Genomic DNA, 26,534 nt, shown 5'->3' on the forward strand with positions numbered 1-26,534 from the left:
GCACACTGGGCCAGGCAGGTTCCCTTCATCCTGCATTGGCTGGTGAATTGCAGCCCAGGGAAGGAGGATCCAAGTGTTGACCCCAGGCCCAGAATCTACACCTCAACCCCATCATGTGCTCACCCTACACCTCTTCCAGGGGAGGTGGGGGTCTTCACGGAGCCAGGGATGGGCTGAGCTGAAGCTGAGGCTGCACAGCCAGGGGTACTGCCAGAGTAAAGCTGGTTGTGGGGATGGAGGGAGTCCTGGGAGCCAGCTACAGGGTAAAGGATGGGTGTAGGGAAGGTTTGGTTGTACTTTGGGGTAGTGAGGATGATGGAGAGCGGTGCCCCCCAGCCTGCCTCCCCGGGGGCTGGATCCAGCACCAGCAACTCAGCCTCAGCTCCCATCCCACCTGTGTGGGGCAGGTACCAGCACCCCAGGGACCAGGGCACTCCACTCCCCCAAAACAAGACTTTGGCAATGGTGGTGCCAGGCCCCACGCTGGGCTGCCCCCAGGGCACAAATCCTGTCCGGGACCAGTGGGTTCCAGCACATCCTGCCCGTGCTGGCCGGGTGTTTGTGTTGCCTGGTGCCCTGTTTGCACTGCACACAGCCTGGCTGGTTGTTTGCACAGAGCCTGGAAAGCCAAGCCTCGTGCTGGCCATGCTGCAGGCAGGGCCCTGCCCTCCAGTGGCAGCCCTGCACCCATCCTGCCGTGCCCTGTGCCCAGCAGGGTGACAGCATTGTGCCCGCATCCTTCCTCCCCGCACACGCTGCAACATCCGCTGACTCTCCCCGTGCCAGGATGGTCACAGCCCGGATGCACTCCTGGCCCTTGCCACCAGCAGCCCCTTCTTGCCACACTCTGGGTTTCCTCAGTAGTGACACATCCCTCCCCAGCACACATCTCCACATCCCCTTTCCTGGGAATTGTGCCGTGGGGCTCTGCCCCCCCTCCTGCCATGGCCACACCACCCCAGCATTGGCACGGCCACCACGTCTCCAGGGCTGTCCCCTCACCAAAGCCATGAGGTGTGCAGGAGGGTTTGGGAACACCCTGCTCCCCTAAAAGCACCTGAGTGGCTTTGCCCACTCAGGACACCAGGAGGAGGCCCAGGTGTGTGGCCAGGGGTGGGTGGGAAGCTAACCCTGCTGGGACCCACGGGGCTGGCCCCAGTGTTTTGAGGTCATTGTTTTAGGCTCAGCTCCCATGTATTGGTTTGTGGCAAGTTTAAACTGGTTCACAGCTTTTATAAGGTGCAGGATGTGTGGGCTCCTGTCAGTGCTGGCATCTCTGGGGGGTAGCCCATGCCTGTGGCTGCTGGTGGCCATGCAAGCCCCCATGCCTGGAGCAGCCAGCACAGCTCTCCAGGCAGCAGATGCCTGCTCAGAGCCCAGATCCAAAGGGACAAACACTGAAGCTCCTTCCCGGGCCTTTGGCTGCAGCATCATCCCCTCCAGGATGGTCCCAGCAGCTGCCCTGCAGCAGGAGGAGGTGGGGGACACCAGCTGCCCAGTGCTCTTCATCCAGCTCAACCAGCTCCTAAGCACCCCAGCAGGCCTGGAGTGGAGAGAGATGGCCAGGTAGGCACCCATGCACCTGCCCTGGGATGCTTTGGGAGGTTCAGCCTTCAAAAGCCCAGCTCTGAGGAAGCTCATGGCATCTCCCAAGGCTGGTGGTTCATCAGGCTCAGCCCCAGAGCAGGGCTGCTGGTTGCCCTCTGCCTCTGCCCAGCTTAGGGTGACTTTTGTCACAGGAGAGGGCTGTGGGTCCATCAGGGCTTGGGTAGTGACCTTGCTTCTGCTCCTGCTTCCCCTGCCTCTCCCAGGCTCCAGCAGCTGCACCAGGGCTGGGACAGTGCTTTGACACTATCCAGATCAAGCTGCCCAGCACATTTCATTAGGTGACCAGTGGAGGATGTCAGGGTGGGATGAACTGGGGACAATGGGGCTAAACAGGGAGAAGCTGGGACCAGCTGGGTGCTCATATAGGGCAGGAGCATGGCTGGGATGTCCCCGTGCCCCACACAGGGAAATGGACCACAGGGGTGTGGGGACAGCTATGGATCTGCCCCAGGAGTCTGGGGGGCAAAGCCAGCAGGCTGTAGCAGCTCTCTCCAGCCCCTAGACCCCTTTTCCCAGGCCCACTGTCCCCCTTTCAGGACCTGCTCAGCTGGGGCACACTCTGCTCCAGCTGCATGCTGGGCCACCCCGCAGCAGTGTGCCCACCCATGGGGACAAAGGGAAGCTCTGTCTGTGCCTGGATTTAAAATATTTGGCACTGCCTGAGTGTGGCAAAGAGCTGAAGACACTTCTGTGTGGACTTCAGCGAGTGCTGCCAATGGTGGGGCACAGGCTGGGGAGAGGTGGGTTGGGAGCAGCCCTGGGGAGAAGGGTTGGGGGACACTGGTGGGTGACAGATGGGAGATGAGCTGGCACTGTGTGATTAGCCCAGAAAGCCAACTGCATCCTGGGCTGCTTCACCAGCAGCATGGCCAGCAGGGCAAGGAAAGGGCTGTCCCCCCCTGCTCTGCTCTCCTGAGACCCCTCTGGGGCTCTGTGTCCTGCTCTGGGGTCCCCAGCACGAGAACCCTGGAGCTGTGGGAGGAGATGTCCAGGGGAGATGGACACAGGAATGGTCTGAGGGCTGGGACAGCTCTGTGATGGAGAGAGGCCAAGAGAGCTGGAGGTGCTCAGCCTGGAGAGGAGACAGCTCTGGGGGGGCTGTGCTGAGGCACTGCAGTATGGGAAGGGGCTCAGGAGAAAGGGGGAGAGAGACTTTTCTGCAGGATCTGTTGTGATGGGACACGGGGCAGTGGTTTTTTTTGAACCTGGAGAGGAGAGGGTTAGGTTGGGCATAGGAAGAAAATGTTTTACCACACTGGGACAGGTTGCCCAGAGAAGCTGTGGCTGCCCCATCCCTGTAAGTGCTCAGGGCCAGGTTGGATGGGGCTTGAAGCATCCTGACCTGCTGCAGATATCCCTGCCCACAGCAGGGAGGTTGGACTAGGTGGTCTCTGAAGGTCCCCTCAAACCCAAATTCTCTGGGATCTCCTGACTGGAAAAATCCCCCTGATCAGGAGCTCAGAGTGAGGTGTGGGTCAGCAGGAGTGGGGAATGACTGCTGGGGGTGCTCACTTGTTTTTGCTTCACAAATCCACTGCAGCCCCCCCAAAACCCATCCACCCCAACCCCTCCCTGCTCCTGCCAGCCTCATGCTAAGCTCCAAGCTGGTTCCAAGCTCCAGCTTCCAATGCTGGCAGAATCCAGAGAACTGCTCTACCACTGACCCTCCACATCTCCCCGGGCAGGTGGATGAAGTTCGAGGAGAAGGTGGAGGATGGTGGGGAGCGCTGGAGTGCACCCCACATCCCAGTCACATCCCTGCACAGCTTCTTCCAGCTGAGAACATTCCTGGAGAAGGGGACGGTGCTCCTGGATCTGGATGCCTCCAGTTTCAGGGAAATAATTGGTATGTGGGAAATGCAAAGGTCACCCCCTGGGATGGGATGGCCACCGGAGAGGAACCAGGCCAGCAGGAGGTCCCTATATAAAAGCCCTGACACGAGAGCCAAGTACCTGGGGTGTCCGTCTACTGCTCCAGCAAAGTGGCCTTTCCCTGGGCAGTGACTCAGGGCTGTCCCCATCCCTCTTGCAGACAAAGTGCTTTCCAGGCAGCCTGAGGAAGCAGAGATGCAGCCTGAGCTGAGGCAGAGCCTGGCAGCCCTCCTGCTCCTCCAGCCACAGCATCAGCCCACCACATCCCTGCTGCAGGTCCTCACCCAGCTCAGTCTATCTCCCTGCCAAGGTAGGAACAGCTTCCAGTGCCACAGCCATCCCCAGGGGCACCCTGGGACTTCCAGCCTCTCCGTGCCACCTAACACATCACTTTGCTGCTTGCTCCATTTCCTTGCAGGGAAGGCCAAAAGCTGCTCTGAGCCTGAAGCCCAGGTCTCTGAAACACCTCTTAGGGAGCAGGTAAGGCAGGATGGAGCTGAGATGGGGGAAGCTGCTGCACCAAAGTTCTCAGTTGCTGTACTCCTTTCCTTTCAGCTGAGAAACAGATTTAACAAGAAGATCCTGCCGGGGACTGAGGCAGCCCACATTGCCACTGGTGAAGTGGAATTCCTGGAGAAACCCTTCAGTGCCTTCATCCGCCTCAGGAGAGGGGTGGTCCTTGGCTCCCTAGCTGAAGTCTGTCTCCCCAGCAGGTAAAGAAGGGCATGGCTGATATCCCTCTGACTCCTCCATCCATGTCTCCCTGCTCCTTCCCACACAGGACCAGGTTTTGTTTGGCAAAAGCACCCACATGAAGCTCCAGAACTCTGGCTTGCCTCTTCCCCTCCTGCTTTCCTCAGCTCCTTAGGAGCATCCCGGGATGGGCTAAGAGTTGGGCAGCCTCACAGGGACATCCCTTGGGATACCTCCACCCGGGCTCTGCATTCAGTGTCTTCCTTCGGAGGGTCTGGATGCTCTCCACGTCCACGGGGGCTGATGGCTGGGAGAGGGGACCCAGGTTTTCCAGAGCCTCCTGCCCTCCCGCGATCTTCTCCTGAGCAATGGGGTGGCTCCTGCGGCCCTTTTGGCTCAGGGTGGAAGGAGCAGGGCAGGACCTGTTCCTCCGTGGCTGAGGAATTCATCATCCCAAGGTGTGAGAGGAAATGGTCCCTGTGCCCTTGAGCTGGGGAAATTCTCAGGGAGCATGCGGAGGAGGCAGGCAGGGATCAGGGGGGACATTGCCACCTCCTGGTCACTCTGCCCAGAACACCCGCCCTCCGTGTTGGAGCAGGACATCATCCACCTCCTGTTCTTCAATGCAGTCTGTCTGCCCCAATGCCCTGCTCAGAGTGAGAGCAGCCCCCTGAGCCTGCTCAGCCCCCAGCATCCCTGCAGCACCATTGGTGCCTTTTGGGACAAGCATCCCCCAGGGAGCAGAGGGATGCTCAGGAGATGTGCTCTCTTACCCCCAGGTTCCTCTTCATTCTGCTGGGTCCCCAAACCAAAGTGAAAGCCTGTCATGAGGTTGGCAGGGCCATGGCCATGCTGCTGATGGATGAGGTGAGGCTGCTGCAGCACCCATGCGTGGGATGAGGACACCAGGGCTCCTCTCCTCTGCAGGCTGGAGCTGGGGGAGGGACACAGAATAGGGTGAGCTTGTGGCCTCCCTTGCCCTGGAGATGCCCATATCAATGAAGTGGGTGGGTGCCTTTCCCAGTGACAATTGCAGACTGGGAGGGGGGGTGTCCAAGCAGCTGAGCACAGGGATAGGATGGCTGAACCATGGCATCTCCCTGCAGCTCTTCCAAGGGGTTGCCCGGGGTGCTGAGCACCAAGAGGACCTCATCGCAGGGATGGAGGCCTTCCTGGATGAGGTGACTGTGCTTCCTCCTGGGAAATGGGATCCCAGTGTCCGAATTCCTCCCCCAAGCTGTCTGCTGTCCCGGCACAGGAGGTAGGATGGAGGCAGAGTGCCCACTGCCTCCCCTCTGTGAGCTCCCAGATGGAGACCTCTGTTTGCAGCATGGAAATCTCCTCCCAGTCAAGCCCCTCTGATCCCCACTGCTGTCCCTTCTGCTGTCCCCCCTTGTCAGGGCATAGCAAAGCCATCCCATGTGCCTGCCCTTCTGGCAGGAGCTGCTGAAAATGATGGGTTTCAGCACTCGTGTGGAACATCCTCCAAGCAAGACACCCCCAGTTCTGTCCAGCTCCTTCACTCAAACTGGTTCCACTTGGGCTGGCCCTAGGGCTCCCTGAAGGAGATGGTGGTTGGGTTGGAAGGGACTTCTGAAGATCTTGTTCAAACCCCCATGTCTCGTCCTCTTCCTCATCTTTCTCCTCATCCTTATTATAGGAGACACACAAGGTCCCCTCAGCCCTGCTTGCACCCCTGTCCCCTCCTCATCCTCCCAGTCCCCTCACAGGGTTCCCCAGATGCATCTGGGTTCTATGGGCTCCAACTTGAAGCCTGTGAGCTCAGGCTCTGCTCTGCCTCAGGGCCACCACACACCCTCCAGATCAGCAGTCTGATGGCCATGGGGATGTGGCAGCAGCTCAGGACAGATCCAGCCTGAGGCATCCATGCCCTGGGGAGGAGCTGGAGAGGACAGGCAGGTGGGTGACTGGGAGGATGATGGTGCTGGGAGGTGCTGAGGGATGCTGAATTCAGGGCACAGAGCTGGCTCTCCCCAGAGCCACGGGACCACCATGTCCAAACCCCTCTGGGCTGGTGTTTCCTGGAGAAGGGAGCATCCACTGCCTTGCAGCTCTCTCAAAGAGGGCTGGGGGGGCTGCTCTGAGCTCTTCCTCTGCTGCCCCAGGCTGTTTGGAGGGCTGCTGCGGGACATCCGGAGGAAGGCACCATGGTATTGCAGTGACTTCTCAGATGCCCTTCACCCCCAGTGCCTCTCAGCAGTGCTCTACATCTACCTGGCCACTGTCACCAATGCCATCACCTTTGGGGGCATGTTGGGAGATGCAACAGCCAACATGCAGGTTGGTGTGGGCATGGAGTGCCCTGCACCAACCCCACGGGGCCCGGCCTGCAGGTCTCCTGGGTGCCCACCCACCTCCCACCCATGCTCAGGGAGACAGAGGTGCCCCCGGGGTACTCTGAGCATCATCCAAGTCCCTCTGCTTCCCCGGGCTCTGCAGTCCCTGAGCAGGGGAGCTGTGGGAGGGCAGACCTGGACACCCCTGTCCTTGCCACGTGCCTGCCCCTTTCATTTCTTCTCTGCATTTCAGGGGGTGCTGGAGAGCTTCCTGGGAACTGCCTTTGCCGGCTCCATCTTTTGTCTCTTTTCTGGCCAGCCCCTCACCATCCTGAGCAGCACTGGCCCTGTGCTGGTCTTCGAGCGCCTTCTCTTCTCCTTCAGCCAGTGGGTACCTTCCCCAGGACACTGTCCCCTGGCTGGACCATGGCTCACCAGCACGCCAGGCAGGTGGCATTGACGAGATTTTGGGTCACCCTTCCCACCAGGGACCACAGCCTGGACTACCTGGAGTTTCGCCTCTGGATCGGGCTCTGGGTGGCCTTTTTTGGAGTGGTGTTGGTGGCCACTGAGGCCAGTCACCTGGTGAGGTACTTCACCCGCTTCACCGAGGAAGGCTTCTGTGCCCTCATCAGCCTGATATTCATCTATGACTCTCTGAAGAAGATGCTGAGCCTGGCAGATGCCTTCCCCATCAACTGGCAGTACCGGCTGGACAACGTCACTTTCTACAGCTGTGTCTGCAACTTGTCTGGTCCTGGTGAGCCCAATCAGCTTCAGAGAGGATGGGGAGGAGGGGGAGCTGCCCCAGGACCCCCCTGGCACTCCACTGCCCAGCTGGAGAGGTGCCAGATCAATCCCATCCTTGCCTGCCTGACAACACTGGCACCTTCCTCCCCTCCTCTCCATGCTGTCTGTCCATCTGTCCCTGTCACCCAGAGCTCCCCAGGCACTGGGAAAGGCAGTAGTGGGGGCAAGACTGGGCCCAGTTCCTGTGGTTCTGGGATGGGAGATGCGAGGGGCTGGAGGTGAACACCTGGCTGGCTTTGTGCTGCTGTTTCTAGCCCAGTCTGTCAATCAGAGAGAGTTTCCTGAGACCTAAAGCCATGTCCATGCTGGTCCTGGCAAAAGGGACCCACGATATGCACCAAAAGCATCGGGACAGGGCACAGCCTGGGGCCAGTGGTGCCTCCTGACTTCAGCCAAGTTCTTCATAGGGCTATAACCCCTCGGTAATGCCCAGGACCTTACAGATCCTGTGAGGTGCCATCCAGTATCCCAAGCCCTTGAGGAGAACCCAGGGAGTCCCCCCAAAGGCAGCACAATCCCATCCATCCCTGAGGGAGTATCCCCATGGTGCTGGCACCCTGACCCTCCCTCCTCTTGCAGGTCACAGCTCCAGAGGGAATGACACAGTGCTGCCCTCAGCCCTGGCCTCCCAGCAGGTACAGACCCTGCCCCTCAGTGCTGGGGGAAGCTGTGAGCCCTGAGCTGGGACCCCTGAGCTGGGACCTCTGAGCTGTGACCCCTCCACCCATCCTGCCCTCTCCCTGCAGGCTCCCGATGCTCCAGCTGGGCTGAGCAGGACCCAGTGTCTGGGTCAAGGTGGGCACCTTCTGGGGACCAGCTGCCAGTACGTGCCCGATGTCACCCTCATCTCCTTCCTGCTCTTCGGGGGCACCTTCCTCTCCTGCACCACGCTCAAGCGCTTCAGGAGCAGCCGCTACTTCCCTGCAGGGGTCAGCATCCTCCAGCAGCACCCAGAGCCACCCATCCCCCTGCTCTGAGGAAGGCTCTGGGTGCTCCCGGGGCAGCACCCTGCCCGGGCCAGCCCGGGACAAACCTTCTCCCTCCGCAGGTGCGGAAGCTGGTGTGTGACTTTGCCATCATCCTGGCCATCCTGGCCTCCTGTGCTGCTGATGCCACCCTGGGACTCGAGACCCCCAAGCTCCTTGTCCCCAGCAAGTTGGAGGTGCTGGTTGGGACTGGATCCGGGCCCTTTCAGAAGCCCCCAAGCTCCTCTCCTTTCTGCCACTGGCTCCAGCCCTACAGGGCTGTGGGCTGCACCCCAGCAAACAAGGAGGGGTTGAACCCCAGCTGATCCCACAGTCTGTAAATAACCTGGCTCTGTCCCTGGGGAACCACGTCATGCTACAGCTCACCCCACACTGAGAGCCACGAGCTCAAGTCTGGGCTTGGGCTCCCCACCCTGGGTGTGGAGCGGGGTTGGCAGCACCTCAGAGCAGCCCATGCTCACTGCCACGTCCTTGGCTTTGCCATCATCAGCACCTGGTGCTGCTCCTTCCACTCACTTGTGATGCCCAGAAGCAACCAACCCCCTGCTCTGCCACAGCCAGGGGGTCCTCGTGGGGGGCTGGTGGGTTGCTCTGCCCAGGAGCATCCCCAGGATGAGAGAGGATGCTCTTCCTCTCTCTAGGTGGGGCACCCCTGGGCACACAGCCTGGTCATCCAGGAGTGGTCCTGTCACCCAGCCGTGCTGCAGACCCCACAGGCAGGTGGCAGCTGCTGTGACCTTTCTGCTTTTTGCAGCCCACAAACCCAGCACGGGGCTGGATCATCTTCCCCTTTGGAGTCAACCCATGGTGGGTCTGCCTGGTGTCTGCTGTGCCCGCTGTCCTTGTCACCATCCTCATTTTCATGGACCAGCAGATCACAGCCGTCATCCTCAACCGCAGGGAGTACAAGCTGCAAGTGAGTTGGTGACAGGGAACAGGCAGGACAATGAGGAGGACTCAGGTCTTGGGTGGCCCCTTTGGGCCAGGGAGTCACAGGGGTACCCTGAATGGGCCAGGAAGGTGGGATAACTCCACTGCTGCCCCTCTGGTGCTGCCAGGGAGATGGCTCAGCCCCAGCACTGCCTCTCCCACTGCAGAAAGGAGCAGGCTTTCACCTGGATCTCCTCTGTGTCTCCCTCCTGATGGTTGTCACCTCTGCCACTGGCCTCCCCTGGTACGTCTCGGCCACTGTCATCTCCCTGGCACACATGGAGAGCCTGAGGAAGGAGAGTGCAACCTCAGCCCCTGGAGAGCATCCTGAGTTCCTGGGCATCAGGTACACAGCACACCCAGACCCCCCTGGGGACCCCATCTCTGTGGCTCTGCATACAGGAGACAGGGACATGCCCAGCTCTGCAGCTGCTTCTGTCTCCCTGGGCATGCCAGTGGTCCCTGTGGCCACCAAAGCTGAGAAGAGGAAGGGCAGGGAGGGCAGGGGGCTCTCCAGAGGGGCTGGGACACCCCTGACCCTGGCACTGCCACCCACAGGGAGCAGCGCCTGACTGGTCTGGCTGTCTTCATCCTGACTGGGGTCTCCATCTTCATGGCTCCTGTCCTCAAGGTAGGGATCCTGTCTGCTGGGTTTGGCCTCTTTTTCAAGGCAGGGGGTAGCCACGTCCTGCAAAGCTGAGAGGTTCCTAACCCCACCATCTCACCATGATGGAAAGCCCAGGGAGGTGTGTGCTGTGTGGAAATGACCAGTGGCACAGAGTAGCTGGCACTCCAGGACACTGCCCCATGACAGCTGCCATCCTCCAGTGGCCACCAGGTTCCCCTCCTGTCCCCAAACACACCCCACCAATGCCACCACCTGAGCCTGGCCACATGAGCCTCCCACATGAGACAATCTCACCAAGCCACATCTGGGTTAGGTAGGGTCAGGCAGAAGCTCCATTTTCCTCCACCTGTCCTCACCTCAGAAGATGGCCTTGTAAAGACTTTGATATGGTCCCCCACAACATTCTTGTGTCAAAACTGGGAAGTTATGAGATTGATGGATGGATGTCAGTTGGATTAGGGGCTGACTGGATGGCCATGTCCAAAGCGCTGGACAGTGGCTCAGAGTCCCCATGGAAATCAGTAGGAGTGGTGTCTTTCAAGGGTCCTTACTGGGATGGATAGTACTGCAGAGAATGCTGCTGCATCTTCATCAAGGACACAGACAGTGGGATGGAGTGAACCCTCAGCACACTCACAGATGACACCAGCTTGAGGGGTGCAGTTGACATCCCAAGGGAAGGGATGGCATCCAGGGGAACCTTGGAGAACCTCATGAAGGTTCAGCAAGGCCAAGGTGCAAGGTCCTGCAGCTGGGTGGGGGCAAACCCTCAGTGTCAATGCAGGCTGAAGGATGAACAGATTGAGAGCAGCCCTGGGCAGAAGGGTTGGGGGACACTGGTGGGTGAAAAATGGGAGATGAGCTGGCACTGTGTCCTTACAACCCAGAAAGCCATCTGCATCCTGGGCTCCTTCACCAGCAGGGTGAAGAAGGGATTGTCCCCCCTGCTCTGCTCTCCTGAGACCCCTCTGGGGCTCTGTGTCCTGCTCTGGGGTCCCCAGCACGAGAACCCTGGAGCTGTGGGAGGAGATGTCCAGGGGAGATGGACACAGGAATGGTCTGAGGGCTGGGACAGCTCTGTGATGGAGAGAGGCCAAGAGAGCTGGAGGTGCTCAGTTGGAGAGGAGACAGCTCTGGGGGGGCTGTGCTGAGGCACTGCAGTATGGGAAGGGGCTCAGGAGAAAGGGGGAGAGAGAATTTTCTGCAGGGTCTGTTGTGATGGGACAAGGGGCAATGGTTTTTTTTTTTATCCTGAAGAGGAGAGGGTTAGGTTGGGCATAGGAAGGAAATGTTTTACCACACTGGGACAGGTTGCCCAAAGAAGTTTCCCATGCTACATCTCAAAAATGTACAAGGCCAGGTTGGATGGGTCTCATGGAAGATGCCCCAGCCCATGGTGTTCTGTGGATGTTCCTTTCAACCCAATCTCTGTGGGATTTTGTGCTGGAGAAACCAGAGACCAATCCTGCCTGGTCTTCCCTCTCTGTTTGTGGCATGTGGTGAGATACAGGGCATTGAAGGGTGTTTGCTGGCTTTGGGAGCCTCTCTTAGGGCAATTCTTTCCTCCCCAGCCCCAGATCCTTCATGCTTAGCCCCATCTCTCTTTATACTTTACAACTCTTTATACTTTCCAGAGCTGCAGCATCCCCAGAACTCTCAGTTCCCTCCCTCAGGGGTAGCATGGACCAATGCAGCCTCCCAGGCAGCCCCAGGAGGTCTGAGGGCTTCATGGAGCACACCAAGTGACTCCTGTCTTCTTCCCTGACTTCCTGGGCTTGGGAGAAAAGGAAACTCTGTTGAGTGACCCAGTGGGCAGGAGGCACTTTAGGGATGCAGAGGAGGAGGTAAAAAGGCAAAAGGTGTGGTGGGAAGGCAGGATCCCCTGGCATTCATTAATAGATCCTGAGCCAGAAGCCATATCTCCAAGTAGCTTGGTATCCTGTTCTCCATCTCCAGCCTGGATGGCTCCCACTATGTACTGGAAAACAGAGGAAGAAAATCAGTGCAATTTTCCCCACTCTGAAGACAGCAAAGAGCCTTGTAGCTTATTTGTGCTTTAAAGCCCTCAAAGATAAGCAAAAAGGCATGAAATGAATCTGGGCTGTTGGAAATGAAGGAAGCAATAGCTGCAGCCACCTGTGTAGGCTTTTAACCAGAAGATGCTGAGCAGGTGAAGCCCCTGGGGGAGTCTCACACTGCTGAGCCCTGACTGCACTGTTTTGCAGCACATCCCAATGCCAGTGCTCTACGGGGTCTTCCTGCACATGGGGGTGGCAGCACTGAACAGCATCCAGGTGAGCAGGACTGGGCTGGGGGTACTGTTTGCGGCTGGTTTGGAGATGAGGGGGGTTGCTTGGTATCAGCTCTCACTGTGCAGCAGAGCTTGGATTTGTGATGTGCAGCCTAGAATGGGTCTGCTCCCTCCAGGCCCAAGTCAAGGAAGGACAGAGGGACCTTTCTGATGCAGAGGAAAACGAAAAGGAAGTGTCTGGGAAGCTTTCAGAGTGGCAGGGGCATTCCCAGCAGGCAATCAGGCAGAGCTGGGACTTACTGGTCCTTTGGTCCTGGCATTGCCACTGATGTGCCAGCTCTGCTCCTCCCTGGGGACACCCACAGAGGGGGGAAAACTCCTCACTCCAGAAATATCTCCCCACTTTTTTCCCCCTGTAAACTGTACCTTTTACTTGCAATTATGCTGCTTTGGCTCTCAGGCTAGGAAACCTCTCCCTCTCTCCCTCTGCTTGGGGAATCAGGGGTTGTACCCTGACAGAGGCAGCAGCAGCTTCCATCATGCAGGGAAGGGAATTAAATTAACCCTTTAAGACCAGCTTGAGCCCTTTTAGATGTCTGCCTGGAAAGTGCTCCCCTGGCCTGGGTCAGTGGTGGTACCAGGACATCTGGTCTCACAGACAAACTCACTTGCCCAGGCACCACTCTTGGTGGCCAGCAGGGCTGAACTGCAAAAAGCAGTGGTGAAAAGCTATGGTGCCAGCCCCAAGAGGGACGTGGGGAGTGCAGCCTGGGAGGTGGAGGTGTGTGCCCCACATGCCTCCCTCCCCTTGTTGCAGCTGACAGACCGGGTGAGGCTGCTCCTGATGCCAGCCAAGCACCAGCCAGACCTCATCTACCTCCGCCACGTTCCCCTTCGCCGTGTCCACCTCTTCACCATCATCCAGCTCCTCTGCCTGGCCCTGCTCTGGCTCCTCAAGTCCACGGCAGCCGCCATCCTTTTCCCCGTGATGGTACGAGCTCCCTTTTCACCTTGCTCTGGGGCCGGGATGGGTGTTGCCCTGATCCCCAGGGACCCTTTTCCCTTGGGGCTGCACTGGGTGGGGGTGCCCTGGCAGGTCGGGGTGTGGGTGGGTGCTGAAGACCCCCGAGGGCTGGCAGGGTCACAGCATGGATTTGCCACCAGCCTTCACCTCCCGGGCTGGGCTCAGCGGGGCTGTCCTTGCTCTGCGGTGTCACATCAAGCCAGGAGAGGTGACATTACCGGGAGGGATAGGGGGGGGGAACACACGGGGGGTGTGACAGGGACCCCGTTGCCCGTTCAGTAGCCCCCAGCCCCGCGCACCGTGCGGTGCTGACCCGCGTTCGGCCCCGTCCCCAGCTGCTGGGGCTGGTGGGGCTGCGGAAGGGGCTGGAGCGCGTTTTCTCCCCGCACGACCTGGTCTGGCTGGACGGCCCGGTGCCCGCGGCCGGGAGGCAGGCGGAGGGGACAGAGCCCGGCAGGAGGAAGAAGGAAAAGAACGGCGAGGAGGTGGGTGACGCTCCGGGACCCGATCCCGGGGGCTGCGGTACCGATCCCGGGGGCTGCGGTGCCGACCCCGGGGGCTGCGGTGCCGGCACTCAGCGGCTCCGGGAGCTGCTGCAATGGTTGCGGGGTGGGCGCGGGAGCTGGAGCGGTGCCCGCCTCTTCCTTCTCCCGCAGGCTGAGCTGATGCAGCGCCAAGGACCGGAGATCAACATCTCTGTCAACTAGGACGGGACGAGAGGGCGGGCAGGGGCCGGGGCAGAAGCCGCTCCATCGCACCACGGGACCACGGGGACACCGGGGGGACATCTCCCCTCTCCCGCTCCCCCGACACTCCCCGCTCCCCCTCCCATCCTCCCTGCGGCGGCCCCGGTCCGGTCCGGTCCGGCCCGTCCCTGACAGAGGCCACGTGTCGGCGGAGGGGTCGGGTCCGTCCGGTGTCCGCAGCCTCGGTGCCCGCCCGGTCCCTGCGGGTTGTGCTGAGCGCCACCGAGTTCTTCGGAGGGGATGGAAAGGGGAGGGCCCTCGGGGAGGACACGGGCCAATGGCGTGGCGCCAGGCGCCAGGCGCGGTGAGTGACGTGCCGATGGACCAATGGAAACCCGCGGCTGCCGGACGGGCTTTGACTGACAGCTCGCTCGCCCCATCGCCGCCCGCTGCCTCGGCGAGGGACGTGACTGACGTCGGAGGCGGCCAATCAGCTTCCGGGAAGTTCAGGAAGCGACGCCGGGGCAAGGGGGCGGGGCGGCGGGCTCTAACCGCCTCGGCGTGCGCTCTCAGGGCAGCATGCTGGGAGCGCGTGACGTCACCCGGAGTGGCGGGCGCGCCGCCCAATAGCGCGCCGCCGCCTGACGAGCGCACCCAATGAGCGCGGGCGGAGCGGCGGGGGGGGCGGGGCGAAGCCCGCGGCCGGGTAGGGTGTGAGAAGTTAGTGGCGCTGTTGCGGTGCCGTGAGGGGACGGAGACGGCAGGGCTCAGCGAGCCGCGGCGGCCCCGGATCAGCGCGATGCTCACGGACGGCACCGCCGCCCCCGTCGGCGACGAGGAGATCGACTCGGTCGCTCCCCGGGCGCCGCCCGCCGCCGAGCCGCCCGCCGCGGCCGGGCCCTCCCCGCTGGGCTTGCGGGCCGTGCGCCTCTTCGGGGAGGCCGGGCCCGGCGGGCCGGGAGGCCCTGGCGCGCCCGCGGCCGGCGAGGCCGCCCTCGATTTCAAGCTGGCGGCCGCCGTGCTGCGGAGCGGGGGCGGCGGCGGCTCCGGCAGCGACGAGGACGAGGTGTCCGAGGTGAGCGATCCCGCCGGCGGGCCCGGCCCTCCTCCCCTCCGTCGCTTCCTGACAGGCCCGGCTGGCGGCCGAGCCCGGCGCCTCCCTCCCGCCGCTCCCGGAGCCGCTGCCGCCAGACGGGCGCTCGGCGCCGCTTCCACCCCACCCTGCGCGGGGGTCGCGGGCCGCACCGCACCCCCCTTCGCCCCCTCCCACCCCACCCCGCCCCGCGCCGGCCCGGGCCTCCCCGCCGCCATGGGCGTGAGCGGCCGCACCGGAGCGGCGGGGGCGGGGTCCCGGCGGCCCGGGGCCTGGAGCTGCTGCTGCTCTGCCGAGGCCGGGGAGCAGGGGGGGGTCCGAGCCCCGGGGAAAGGGGCTGGGCGGCCCGGCGGCGGGAGGAACCGGCCTGCTGCTCCGCTGCCTCTCTGCCTGCGAGAGGGGGAGGAAGATGTCTCCCGTGCTGCTGCCTCCTGACCTCTAGGAGTGGCGTTGGGAGGGGGAGGTGAAATCCTCCTCCCGGTAGAAAATAAAATCCTCTTCTGCTCCCCGATATTGTTGCACTGGACTCCGGGAGAATGCTGAGGGGCTCCCAGCCTCCCCTCAGTTCCTCGTACACATCCCTGATGTTCACTTTTCATGCCGTGGAAATGTTTCACGCGGAACGAAATGGAAGAGCATAATGGAGGTGTCTTCCTTTGATCTTCCAAACCTGCCGAGAGCTTTAAGGGAAGGGTGTGGGTGAGGGACTGGAGCTTTTTATCCCAGCTCAGATGAAGCATTTTGGGGCCTGTAAACTTGCATCTGGTACTGCTTCACGTAGCCTAGGGAGAGAAGATAAATTAAGGCTTTTATCTGTCTCTGCTGCCCAGTCATCCTACTCCAAAGAGTGAATCTTACTTCCTTAGTTGCCTCTTTTAGAAAGAAGACTGAAGATCACAGTGTAGCCCTTCTGTAGTATTAGTAGAAAGCAAGAGAAAGTGGCTAGCACTTGCAAACTTGTAGCAGTTCCTGTATCTTTGAGCTCTGTCTGGTTCTGCAGGAGGAAGATGATGGTGATACATACAGTTTGTTCCTTGGGAGGCAGGAGTTTGTATTTCAGTGTGTGTCCACATTTCTGACATGGAATTCAGCCTGCATTCATCCTCCTGTGCCTAAATTTCTTGCCTCCATTGATGCCACTCTTTTGTCCATCTCTCTTGGAACCCAAACTGACAGGTCTTGGCAGAACAAAAAAATGAAGCCTTGCAGAACCAGATTTGCACTTTGTGACCCCCTAAGCTGAGTTAGGAATTGTGTTAACAGCAGGAGATTGAGCTAAACTAAAAATCTGATGTTGAGGCAGATGAGCAGTAGTGTGTGAGTGTTCCTTGCATGGTTGCTGTCCAGAAGGTGTGATATGGGATTATCTCTTCAAGTCCATCACTGTTTTGGGGAGCTACAAGTCCTACTGTAGAGAGAAGAAGCTGCAAGTAATTGTGAGTGTCTGCTCTCTAGGGTGTCCTTTATGCCACGTTTTAATGTACCCTGGAAGAAACAAAGCAGTAGTTCCAGAACCTGGAAATGATGAGAAAAGTGCTGTATCAGAGTTTGTGGCTCTTTACAACATGAGCAGAGTTCTGCATTGAAAATGTACCCCTTTTGAACCTCCCCTATTATTTAAAGGATGTGAACAGCTAAGGTGTTTGCTAAACACTCTGTTGGTCCTTTGACTAATAGCAAGTATTAAGAAAGACAGCCTATTAGAAATGATTTGTCTGGGAGGTTGGCATCGAGGTAAAAAAAAAAAAATTGTTCCCAAATGGCTGTTAAATGTAAAATTACTCATTTGAGAAACCTGGGAAAAGGTTTCTTTAAAATATGTAATAGTAAAAAGTTGGAATTAAAACACTTGGAAATTTCCAGAGCATATGTAGAGGAGCTGGGCTAATCTAGAAGTTGTAATTGCCTTGGGAGTTCTGTCTTGTAGTTCTGGTTGTGGGGAGTAACCTGGGGAAGGAGCAAGGGTGAGAAGGATGAGCCTCACACCTATAGACTGGGCTATGGCTGGGAGAAACAAGAGTGTAATTTTTATTTTCAATTTTTTTTTCTTCTGTACCTATGAGAACTGAAGGAGAACCTACCACTGTTTGGTTTTTTTTGTTTGTTTGGGGTTTTTTTGTCAGTTTGTTTGTTTTTATTTTGTTTGTTTCCCATTTTTTAACAAAGAAAAGACAAACTTCTGGGCTGGAACATTGCAGTTCTTGAAGAGCACTGCTTTGAAAACTCAGTGGCTGTTTGGAGTGTGGTTTTGTGCCATGAGTCACTGATTTGGGTGTATGCCTTTAGCTATTACAAGTAAGTGGAATTAGTGAGGACTAGAAGGGAGAATTTAAATAAAGTGAGCATTTGCTGCTGCCTTAATCTGTCCTCTTCTCTCTACTTCTGAAGTAATAAAAATAATGGTACAATATTCTGTTGGCTCTGCTGTATGTCTGCAGTGGTATTCAGGTTTTGGATCCTTGCATTAGTCTGAGTATAATATGCTAAAATAAAGAGATTAGTCAAAATGGTGAATAAGGTGGCTAAGAAAATCATCAGGGAAGCAGAAAATGAAGAGTACAGTGAAGTATTTATGTAAAAAATGAAGTGAACAGTATATTTTAGCCTAACTTTTGAAAATACATTGCATTTCTCACATCAGATTTTCAAGCCCTTTACAGTGGGAGTCCTGTCCCCATTTTACAGGTGAAGAGAGTGTGCTGCATTTATCCTGCCTCACAAAACTGGGAGGAAAACCAAAGCTTTGAGTTCTCCTAGCTCAGTGCCTATGTCTGGCAGTCACCAGGCTGCTGGCTGAGAAACCAGGGACTGAATGGACCCTCTATAAGTGACTTGTGTCAGGTCTGCAAGGAGAAATTTCCATCCAGCTGTATAGAATATTGTCTAGAATTAAAATTATCAGATGCACCTAGGAGCAGCTGCCTTTGGGCATGGAAGGATGAGGCCTGGAGGCTTTGTGCTCTTTCTGTGTGAACCAGAGGAAAGCTGTGGTATTCCTGGGTGTTCAGGGGAACTTTCTCTTTGCAGTTGGAGAGATGAGGTGGTTTTGACCTTGGTGTAAATAGTTGCTTGGTTGCCTTTTGAGCTGGAGCAGGGTTTGGACACAGCCTGCAGCTTGTTTAGAGTGAGATTTTGGTGTAATTTTAACTGCATTCCTAGCAGTCCTTGTGAATTTTGTTGGCATTTAGTGAGGTGCCAAAGGTGTGAGTGTGAAACAGCCTCCTCCATACTGGTTGTAAAGCCTGTAGGTCAAGGTGAAGGCTTGTTGGCAGGGCAGTGATTAATAGTGCTTCTGTGTGAAGTCCATGGGGGCCTTGGTAGTTGAGGGCTTCTGGCCACAGGGCACAGAGGTTCTTCCCAAAACTGGGCTGTAGAAACAGAGAAATTGATGCAAGGGATAAATCTGGCAGTGTTGGTGCTCACAGGATTGTGCACTTTGCTGATCTGCTGTAAATTAAGTAGGAGAAGCCAGCTGTGCTGACAAAAGTACCAGAGGAGCTTGGAACTCAGTTCAGTAAGTGGCTTTTGGCAGTGAGGATAGAAATGTAGCAGGTCTCTCCTGTTCTGTAATTCAGGGGTTTGGAGTCCTCCAGTGGCAACTGGAGCTCACCCACCCCTTGGCTCTCAGCTTCCCTTACTTAAGCCTCTACCTATTGCATAAGCCTCTGGGGATATTTACATAAAGCATAGTTAAAAATCAGACATAACCTCCCTCCTCCAATCTGTAGAATTAAGAGTCCAATGGCATTTGAAATTTGGTCTGTGGCTTCATTCCTCTCTTCCCCTCCAAATCCAAGGGCTCCTGATTTTTAAACTGGGTTTTGAATTCAGAGTAAGGACGTGGGTAGTTTTGTTTTAAATAGGCAGTGTGGTCTGTTAAAGTCATCTTAACATGGCACTGCTGCTTCAGGGCTGTGTGTACACAGTCTGGCTGTCTGCTCAGGTTAGTTTAATGCTGATACTTTTTATTATTTTTATATATTAAAAATAAATATCCACTGTAAGGAATAGAAATTCAAAAAGTTGATGCAAATTCAGGTAGGTTCTAGACAGAAAAGACTTTTCTCTGAAAATGTAGGTTTCAGTTTTGCAACTGATGTTTCTCTTATTTTGACCAGCTCTTCCAAGGTGAGGCAGAAAGAGGGAAAACAAAATGGAGAATTTTCTTCAAGAATTATTCAGTGGTTAGAAAGCATCAAGAGGTAATAGTTTTGGGCTAAAGGAAGCACAGAACTGGTCATTTATTCCTATCCTGATTAGGCATCTATTCTTGGAAAAGTTGTGGTAGGTATCTCAGTAACTTTGAAAGTCTGGCCTGTGGCAGCTAGACACAATCTATTTAGTTATGGAATACTTAGTATTCCATAACACTTAAAATCATCTGATTCCCAAAGTTTCTTGCAGAACTCTTACTTTCCAAGCTGCCAGATGAGGATACAACCCCAAATAATTATCAGCAGCTGTCTTCTAATAATGTGTGTAGAAAGTAAAGATGTGAAATACTGCTATTTAATTATATAAACATGTGGTGCAACCCCTTGGTAAGGAGAGATTTATCAAATTTAGCAGAACATCTATATTTAGTTACAAATTTGCACACAGGTTTCAGCAGCCAAGTTGTTCCAGCGTGGGGCAGGTGTGGGGAGGGTTTCATTTGAGCATTACCAGAAGGACAGACTGCACAGCTGGTGAAGTAGTTCTTGTCTTCTGATTCACACTGGGGCTGCCCAGCTGCTCCCATCTGGGGTTGATACTGCAGAGTTTTCCTCTCTCCTTCTCTCAGAGGCTCCTGAAATCCAGCTGGAAGGGCAGCTGGATGATGCTCTTGCACCTCTGCCCTGTGCTTGGAGCTCAAACCATGCCTGTGACATTCACTTAACAGAAGAAGAGTAGGTGTGGAGGGAAGGGGAAGATGAAGATGCTCCTTTCTCTGCACACATCTGGCCTGGGCTTTAAAACTGTCAGCAGCCACATCACTGAATTGGGGTGCTCGCTGAAGGAGTTCAAACCAGGGTTTAGATCTTGAAGGTGAGGAGGCTGCATAGCTTTGATCTTCTTAGGTCATTTTTTAACATACATGAATATTCCTTAGAAGCTGTTGTTGGGGGGTAAAAATGACTCTCAGAATTAAAATAGAGACCAGTCTGACTTAGATGGAAAAAGGAACCTTTCTTAAGCTTGGTTCTCACTTAAAACTTCATGAAGCAGGAAAAATAACTATATCTTGATGGGGGACTCCTTGCAAAACTCTGTTTTAAGTTAAGCTCTGAAGCCTCAGTCCTCAGTAGGATGCTTTAATTTTCCTGCTGAGGATACTTTATTTACTGTGTGCCTTGTAAATCCCATCTAACATCCTGGAGAAGAACTTCTCTCCCTAATGGCAATGTCTGTGTGAAGAATGGGCTGCTTTAAGCAACACTTCAGAAATCAGAGTTTTGTTCATGTGTTTTGTAGGAAGTTTTTGAAAAGTGCCAGGCCTTAAGTTATCTTAAATAGCAACTTGCTCACTGCTACCTCACATGATCTTGGCCTTCTACAGTAAACTGAAGATTAGTTGAACTTCCAAATTCTATAAATCCTTATGTTTGTAGCAACCTTGTTACTTTAGTCTGTTTTATCAAATCATGCTGCCTCTGAATGAGAGGAAAAAGTGGGTATAGGTGAATTAATATTTGGATTTAAGATTCATTTAGTTAGGATGATTGCTTGTCTGAGCTCTGACCTTTTGGTACACCTCATTATATGATTTCCATATCTTTTTCCCCCCCTGATAAATATCACTTGATAAATAACTCTCCCTTTTTTGTTGTGAAGATGCAGAGTTTTCATTTCATATATTTTTTGTGGAATGCTGAGGAAATTGATGGAAATAAATCCTATCAGAGGAAATGCCTTTGTTACTTAAGTGTTTTTTTAGGTAGCATTGATTATTTGAAAGTTTTATAAAAAAAAATTTCTCAGTTTTTACAGCATTGTGCATTCTGTTCAAATGCAGATAGAAAGAAAACACTACCATAAAGCATGAATAAAATAATTGGTCCTGTTGATGGATTCTCTTAGTTCTTAATTGCTTTTTATGAGATGAGAGCAATTACTCATTTTTGCCTTTTGCTTTTAAGAGGGACTTGTGCAGATTTTTTCAAACTTTTTTTTTTGTCTTACAAAGCATCCCAGAATCTGAAGACGTGTCCCAGACTGAGAGAGGTTACTCAGGGTTGAGTTACTGTGTTGTGCTTGTCAGGATTCTGGTGGTGTGTGAGAAGAACTATGTGTGGCTGGCTCTTCTGACTGTGGAAGGTTTCAGTGGTTACTTAACTGGATATCCATCCTACAGGAAAAATTATTCCATATTGGTCAAGTGAAAAAAAATGATGGATGTTTTCCTGGCTGATTAATAGTGGGGCAACTGAAAGCACCTCTGTGGTTCTCCTAAGGTTTCATGGGCACTACATTTTGGCAAGGTCCATAAGGTGCTCTCATTGGCCTTCAGTAACACGTAGAGATTACTAATTAACTGAGATTTTCTTCTAGGAAAATCACTAACTCTGATGACCTCTTCCTTTTCCAAAATAATAATACTAATGGTGGGAGCAGCTTTCCAGGGTGAGTGGTCTCATTCCCAGCCATGTTCCTTGGCCACAGTGGCTTCAGAGCCATGTGTTCATCCAGGGTGTGACAGGGTAGGGTAGCCAGAGGGAAAGGGGATCTGTGAAGTGCATGCTTAACATTTAGGATTTAAGGTAAACTCAAGATCTTGTATAATAAATGTACATAAATATTTTCATTATTTTTCTAAAATAGTTACATTTGAAAGCACTTTTACTGCTACATCTTGAGAGGCTGGTGTTACAGATAGGGATCTCTGCTCTGTGATGATTTTATGATAGCTTCTTTTAAATGGCTAACCAATGGATCAGTAGTTATCTTATGGTTTCTGCTGGTTTTGTAGTAGTAGAACAGGCACAAACCTGTTTGTACAGGCCTTGAAAAAGTAACTACCACTCAGCTCATCTCTGAGAAGAGCAGAAAGTCAGTATGATTTTTCATTTGGGATAAGCCTCTAGAAAACTTAATCACTTTAAATACTGAGATTAATGTCTGTCTGAAACATATAGGTTGGCCTGAGAACAAGTTATTGAATTACAAGATTGGGCTACATTCATTAGAGCTACTTGTGGGGGTTTTTTTAAGCACTGTGTCCCTTTGGATTGGCAAGAGATGTTAAAAGGTCATTCCCAAGAAGGTGGCTGAGAATACTTGGCATCTTGGATGAGTGTGAGCTTTTACATCAGCAAAGAAATGGATTTGCTCATCTGTTTTGAAGTTGCCTTCACTTTTAGTGCCTGGGATTTACTACTTGAGCAAGGATCCCACCCTGAAAGCCCTGGCTAAATTCATGCAGCAGTCCTGCTATATTCTAATAAATCAGAATATTGAGTTGAATTTGCTGTTTCTTGCTTTGAGGTGAGGATAGAAGAGTGGCTGTTTCTGTAAGATTATTAGATAGAAAAAACAGAGGGCAGGAGGAAATCTTAAAGTATATGGAGAAGATGTAGGACTGAAAACAGGATTTAGAGTTGACCGAGATGGAATACGTGAAAATAGGTAGTGCTTAGTGTAAATAATGCTTATTTTACTAAGGTTTACTGGTCTCCAGTCAGTGGTTTTCATCAGTATGAAGGCTGCATGTGTTCAGAGCAGGCTCTTGGTTTACTGGGAGTTGTGAGAATTTGGAATAAACATCAGGTGTCAGTTCCATTTCTATAAATGGCAGCTCCCTCCTGCAAAAGATTCTCTTGTAGAATAGGAACACTTAGGCATAATTAGTTTTGTTTACCAGGTATTAAATATGTGATGGCTGTGGGCTGGGTTTTAACTGGGTTTTTTTCCCCCAGTAGTGACTGAAATGAGTAATGCTGTATGGAGAAACTTCCTGATGTTGCCAACCTCTTGTACTAAAAGGACTCAAGATGTGTGTTCATCATAGAATAAAAGAAGGTCTGAGGTTGGAATGGACCTTAGAGATCATCTCCAACCTCCCCACCATGGGCAGGGGCACCTCTCATCTAGCCCAGGTTGCTCAAGGCCCCGTCCAGCTTGGCCTTGAACTCCTCCAGGGAGGGAGCAGCCACAGCTTCCCTGGACAATCAACTCCAGAGCCTCACCACCCTCCTAGGAAAGAACTTCCTAAGATCCAGTCTGAACCCATTCTCATTCAGTTTAAAACCATTTCCCCTTGTCTTGTCACTGGACCCTGGTAAGAAGGCCTCTCCAGCCTTCCTGTAGGTTCCCTTCAGATGTTGGAAAGCATCTGTAAGGTCTCCCTGGAGTCTTCTCTTCTTCAAGCTGAACAATCCCAGCTCCTTCAGCCTTTCTTTGTCTTCATAGAATCATAGAATTGACTGGGTTGGAAGGGACCTCAGAGATCATCAAGTCCAACCCTTGATCCACTCCCACTGCAGTTCCCAGCCCATGGCACTCAGTGCCACATCCAGGCTCTTTGGAAATATCTCCAGACACGGAGAATCCACTACTTCCCTGGGCAGCCCATTCCAATGCCTGATCACCCTCTCTGTAAAGAATTCCTTCCCAATATCCAACCTAAACCTCCCCTGGCAGAGCTTAAGCCCATGGCCTCTTGTCTTGCTGAGAGTTGCCTGGGAGCAGAGCCCGACCCCCCCCTGGCTCCAACCTCCTTTCAGGGAGTTGTAGAGAGTGATGAGGTCTCCCCTGAGCCTCCTCTTCTCCAGTCTGAACACCCCCAGCTCCCTCAGCCTCTCCTCATAGGATCTGTGCTCGAGTCCCTTCACCAGCCCAGATGCCTCCTTTGGACCTGCTCCAGCACCTCAATCTCCTTCCTGAGGGGCCCAGAACTGGACACAGGACTCAGGCTGTGGCCTCACCAGGGCTGAGCACAGGGGCAGAATCCCTTCCCTGGACCTGCTGGCCACGGTGTTCCTGATAGTGTATTTTTGAGGTGGTACAGTTATGTCCTGGCTTATTGTTGTGGAATAAAGGATTTTAATAAAAATAAATTGGAGATTTCTTATTTGTGGAAGAGCCATAAATCAGCTCTGCCCAGAGGTGTGTCACAAAGTGTAGTAAATGGAGTAAAGGTATCTAGTGTTAGTTGATTGCTTTAGAGAGAGCTTGGCTAAGTGGTTAACTTCATGTGGATCATAGAGATGCTTGCTCAGGAATTCCTGCATGTTTGGTATTAGAGCAAGGAAAGGGAAAACCCAGAATCCACAATCTGTGGCATGGAAGACTAGTGCCATAAACCATTTCTTCTGATTTATTGTTTTATCTGCATATTTATCTGAACGTTTCAGCCATGATTTGGAGGACTGCAGAGTGACTTGGAGTGCCAGGCTAGATGTGATGGGGCTGGATGGAGCAGAGAGGAGGTGCCACAGGGTGTCAGACACCTTGCTGGTTGTCTCACCCATTGCTCTGGTCAGCTTCAGCTCCTGCTGAGATCAGGCTGCTCACATAGCAAGAGCATCCAGCACAGATTTACACACAGATGTCAGACTTTTGAACCTCAGTGTTTGTGGGAAAGGCACTTTCCTTGTCTCCTTGATGCAGTTATGTCCATCTGTATTTACGTTGTATCTATTACAGAGTTTGCAAAATTAACCTGGGTTTTGAAATGAAGTATCCCAGCCCAGATCCTATAGCTGCTTGTTTCATTGTCAGGTAATTGCTTAATAGATGTTGGAATAAAGGCTGTCCTTTAGATAATCCTGCATCAAGTTAGTCAACTTCCTATTGTAATTTGAGCTAAATAGATTTGCACCCCTCCTCTCCCCACCCTCCCAATCTAATTTGCTGCTTACAAAACTGTTGTTGTAGACTGCTGAGCTGCTTGGTTTGCAGGTCCTAAAAGCTCCACTGAAACGTGGGGGGCAGTCAGGTTTGTAGCCTGCCAGGGAGCTGAGCTGATCTAATGGCTTCCTATTCCCAGCAGAATGATGTTCCATTTTATCAGATGCCTTTCTAAGTCCATGAAATTCAGTAAAGTGGTAAAAAATTATCTGCTCCCTCCTGAGTTTTATCCCTTTTTGATGTGTTAAATCAACCCACGAAAGTGATAGCTGCATGACTTGTCACAAGATGAGCAGTGACTGGAAGTGATGCTTCAGATACTTTATGCTTTTCCTGTGGAGGTGCTGTTGTCCCCAGGCACTCTGGAGTCCCCTTGGGTTTTCAGTGATTTTGTAATCACAGGATCCATAGGGCTCTTGCTGGCAGATGATGTCTTGGCAATTCACAGGTTTGGGTGGCTTCTGTCAGGCTGATTTTTATTTTTTTTTTTTTAAATTGAAGAAACTGTCTTCAGAAATTACAGCTCAGGCCCAGCAGAGTGGGTATGGCCTTATGTCATAAATTACATCTGAATTGTTGTTTACATTGATTACATTGTTTACATTGATGTTATTTACATTGATTATATATTGTTCTGACTATGTCCTGACTGAATTGTTTTATCTGCATGTTTATCTGAATAATTCTCTGAAATGCTTCATTTCATGCTCTAGCTTTGAAGTGCCAAGAAAGGGCAATGCACTGAGGTTCAATTGAGAAGTTTTGTGAGAATACCCACTTTTTTTTTTTGTAGTTTTACCTCTTCCTTTATGCCACCTCTTGAAACTGAAATAGTAATGCAAGAAAGGTATCTTAAGTAGGTGCAAAAATGTTTAACTGGCATAAGGGGGGTGGAGGACAGTGTTGAACATTGCATTTTAGGGTGAGCCAAAGCCAGGCCTTCTGCTTGTGTCCCAAGTCTATACCAGGGGTGTAGCAGTGCACTTGTTACAGGAAGCTCTCCAGAGGGCCATGTTGGTGACAAAGCCCTTCACTTCCTCCTTTGAATAATAATTTTTTAGTAGTTTTGAAACTGACATTCTTTATATGTGGAATTTAAAGGAGTTTGATGTCATATTTGAAATAAAAACTCATTTTGGTTTTGACTTAGTGTAATGGTATCTGCTGTCCTGATGGTGTTCCCCAGAAGGAGGATTACAAGTGGTAATTAGAGACTGGCATTCAGTGTAATAAGGGCCATGACAACATAGACTGTCAAGAGGTTGTGTTTATCAGGCAAAACCACAATATCTACCTGGTGTGATCCTGGTGCAGTGTCACACATCTTGTTACTTGGGGAATGAAAATAGTTTAAGTACAGAAGATTTATTTCAGCTTCATAGATGTGGACTTCAGCCTGATCTACAGGCTTATGTTAGCCTTGAGGAAGCAAAGGTCCCTCTGCATATATTCAGATGTATTTAAGATACTCGTCCAAATGGATTTACTGTAGAAATAATTAGGAGGGGACACCTAACACAAAAGAGAAAACCAGGTGGTCAGTTATCTGCATAATCAATAGGAGCCTTAGTCAAGGGCTTGGGTCCTCATTGTTTGGGGATGCTCCCCAAATAATGGAAGTGTTCACAGGTCGGGGTTTACCTGGAAAATGCAACTTCAAGGCAATTATTTAGTAGCAGCTTTCTCTTTTGTATCAACACTTTCTGTGAAGTCTTCCCTGAAGTACTGGTGTGGCACAAATGGGAGGAGGAGGTAGAAGGAGCTGAGCTGTCCTTGGCTGCAGGAGGAGGACACAATGGTGCTTTTCCTGCCTCCATAGCCTGTGTCA

At 53.2% G+C, this 26,534-nt stretch overlaps 2 protein-coding genes across 13 annotated transcripts in view; both read left to right on the top strand.

Annotated features, from left to right (window-relative positions):
- Positions 1–1,312: 1,312 nt before the first annotated feature.
- SLC4A9 (solute carrier family 4 member 9) lies at positions 1,313–13,806 on the top strand. The gene is made up of 20 exons (XM_030459395.1): positions 1,313–1,566; positions 3,294–3,454; positions 3,641–3,790; positions 3,899–3,960; positions 4,036–4,193; positions 4,953–5,040; positions 5,280–5,434; positions 5,977–6,093; positions 6,300–6,474; positions 6,724–6,857; positions 6,959–7,230; positions 7,860–7,915; positions 8,027–8,209; positions 8,329–8,442; positions 9,021–9,182; positions 9,364–9,542; positions 9,755–9,827; positions 12,050–12,118; positions 12,893–13,066; positions 13,435–13,806. The coding sequence occupies exons 1-20, from the start codon at positions 1,313–1,315 to the stop codon at positions 13,804–13,806; spliced, it is 3,108 nt and encodes a 1,035-aa protein (XP_030315255.1).
- A 696-nt stretch (positions 13,807–14,502) lies between these two features.
- LOC103534782 (ankyrin repeat and KH domain-containing protein 1) overlaps positions 14,503–26,534 on the top strand; it is a 118,055-nt gene continuing 106,023 nt past the window's right edge. For 9 of the 12 annotated variants that reach the window (XM_030459441.1, XM_030459440.1, XM_030459439.1 and 6 more), the window contains exon 1: positions 14,585–14,860. In XM_030459441.1, coding sequence (XP_030315301.1) covers positions 14,585–14,860 — 276 coding nt within the window. Of the gene's footprint in view, positions 14,861–26,534 lie in introns of all 12 variants that reach the window. The other 3 variants (XM_030459449.1, XM_030459450.1, XM_030459438.1) reach the window with 2 other exon arrangements.

The sequence above is a fragment of the Calypte anna genome, chromosome 13 (assembly GCF_003957555.1).
Source record: "Calypte anna isolate BGI_N300 chromosome 13, bCalAnn1_v1.p, whole genome shotgun sequence".
NCBI lineage: Eukaryota > Metazoa > Chordata > Aves > Apodiformes > Trochilidae > Calypte > Calypte anna.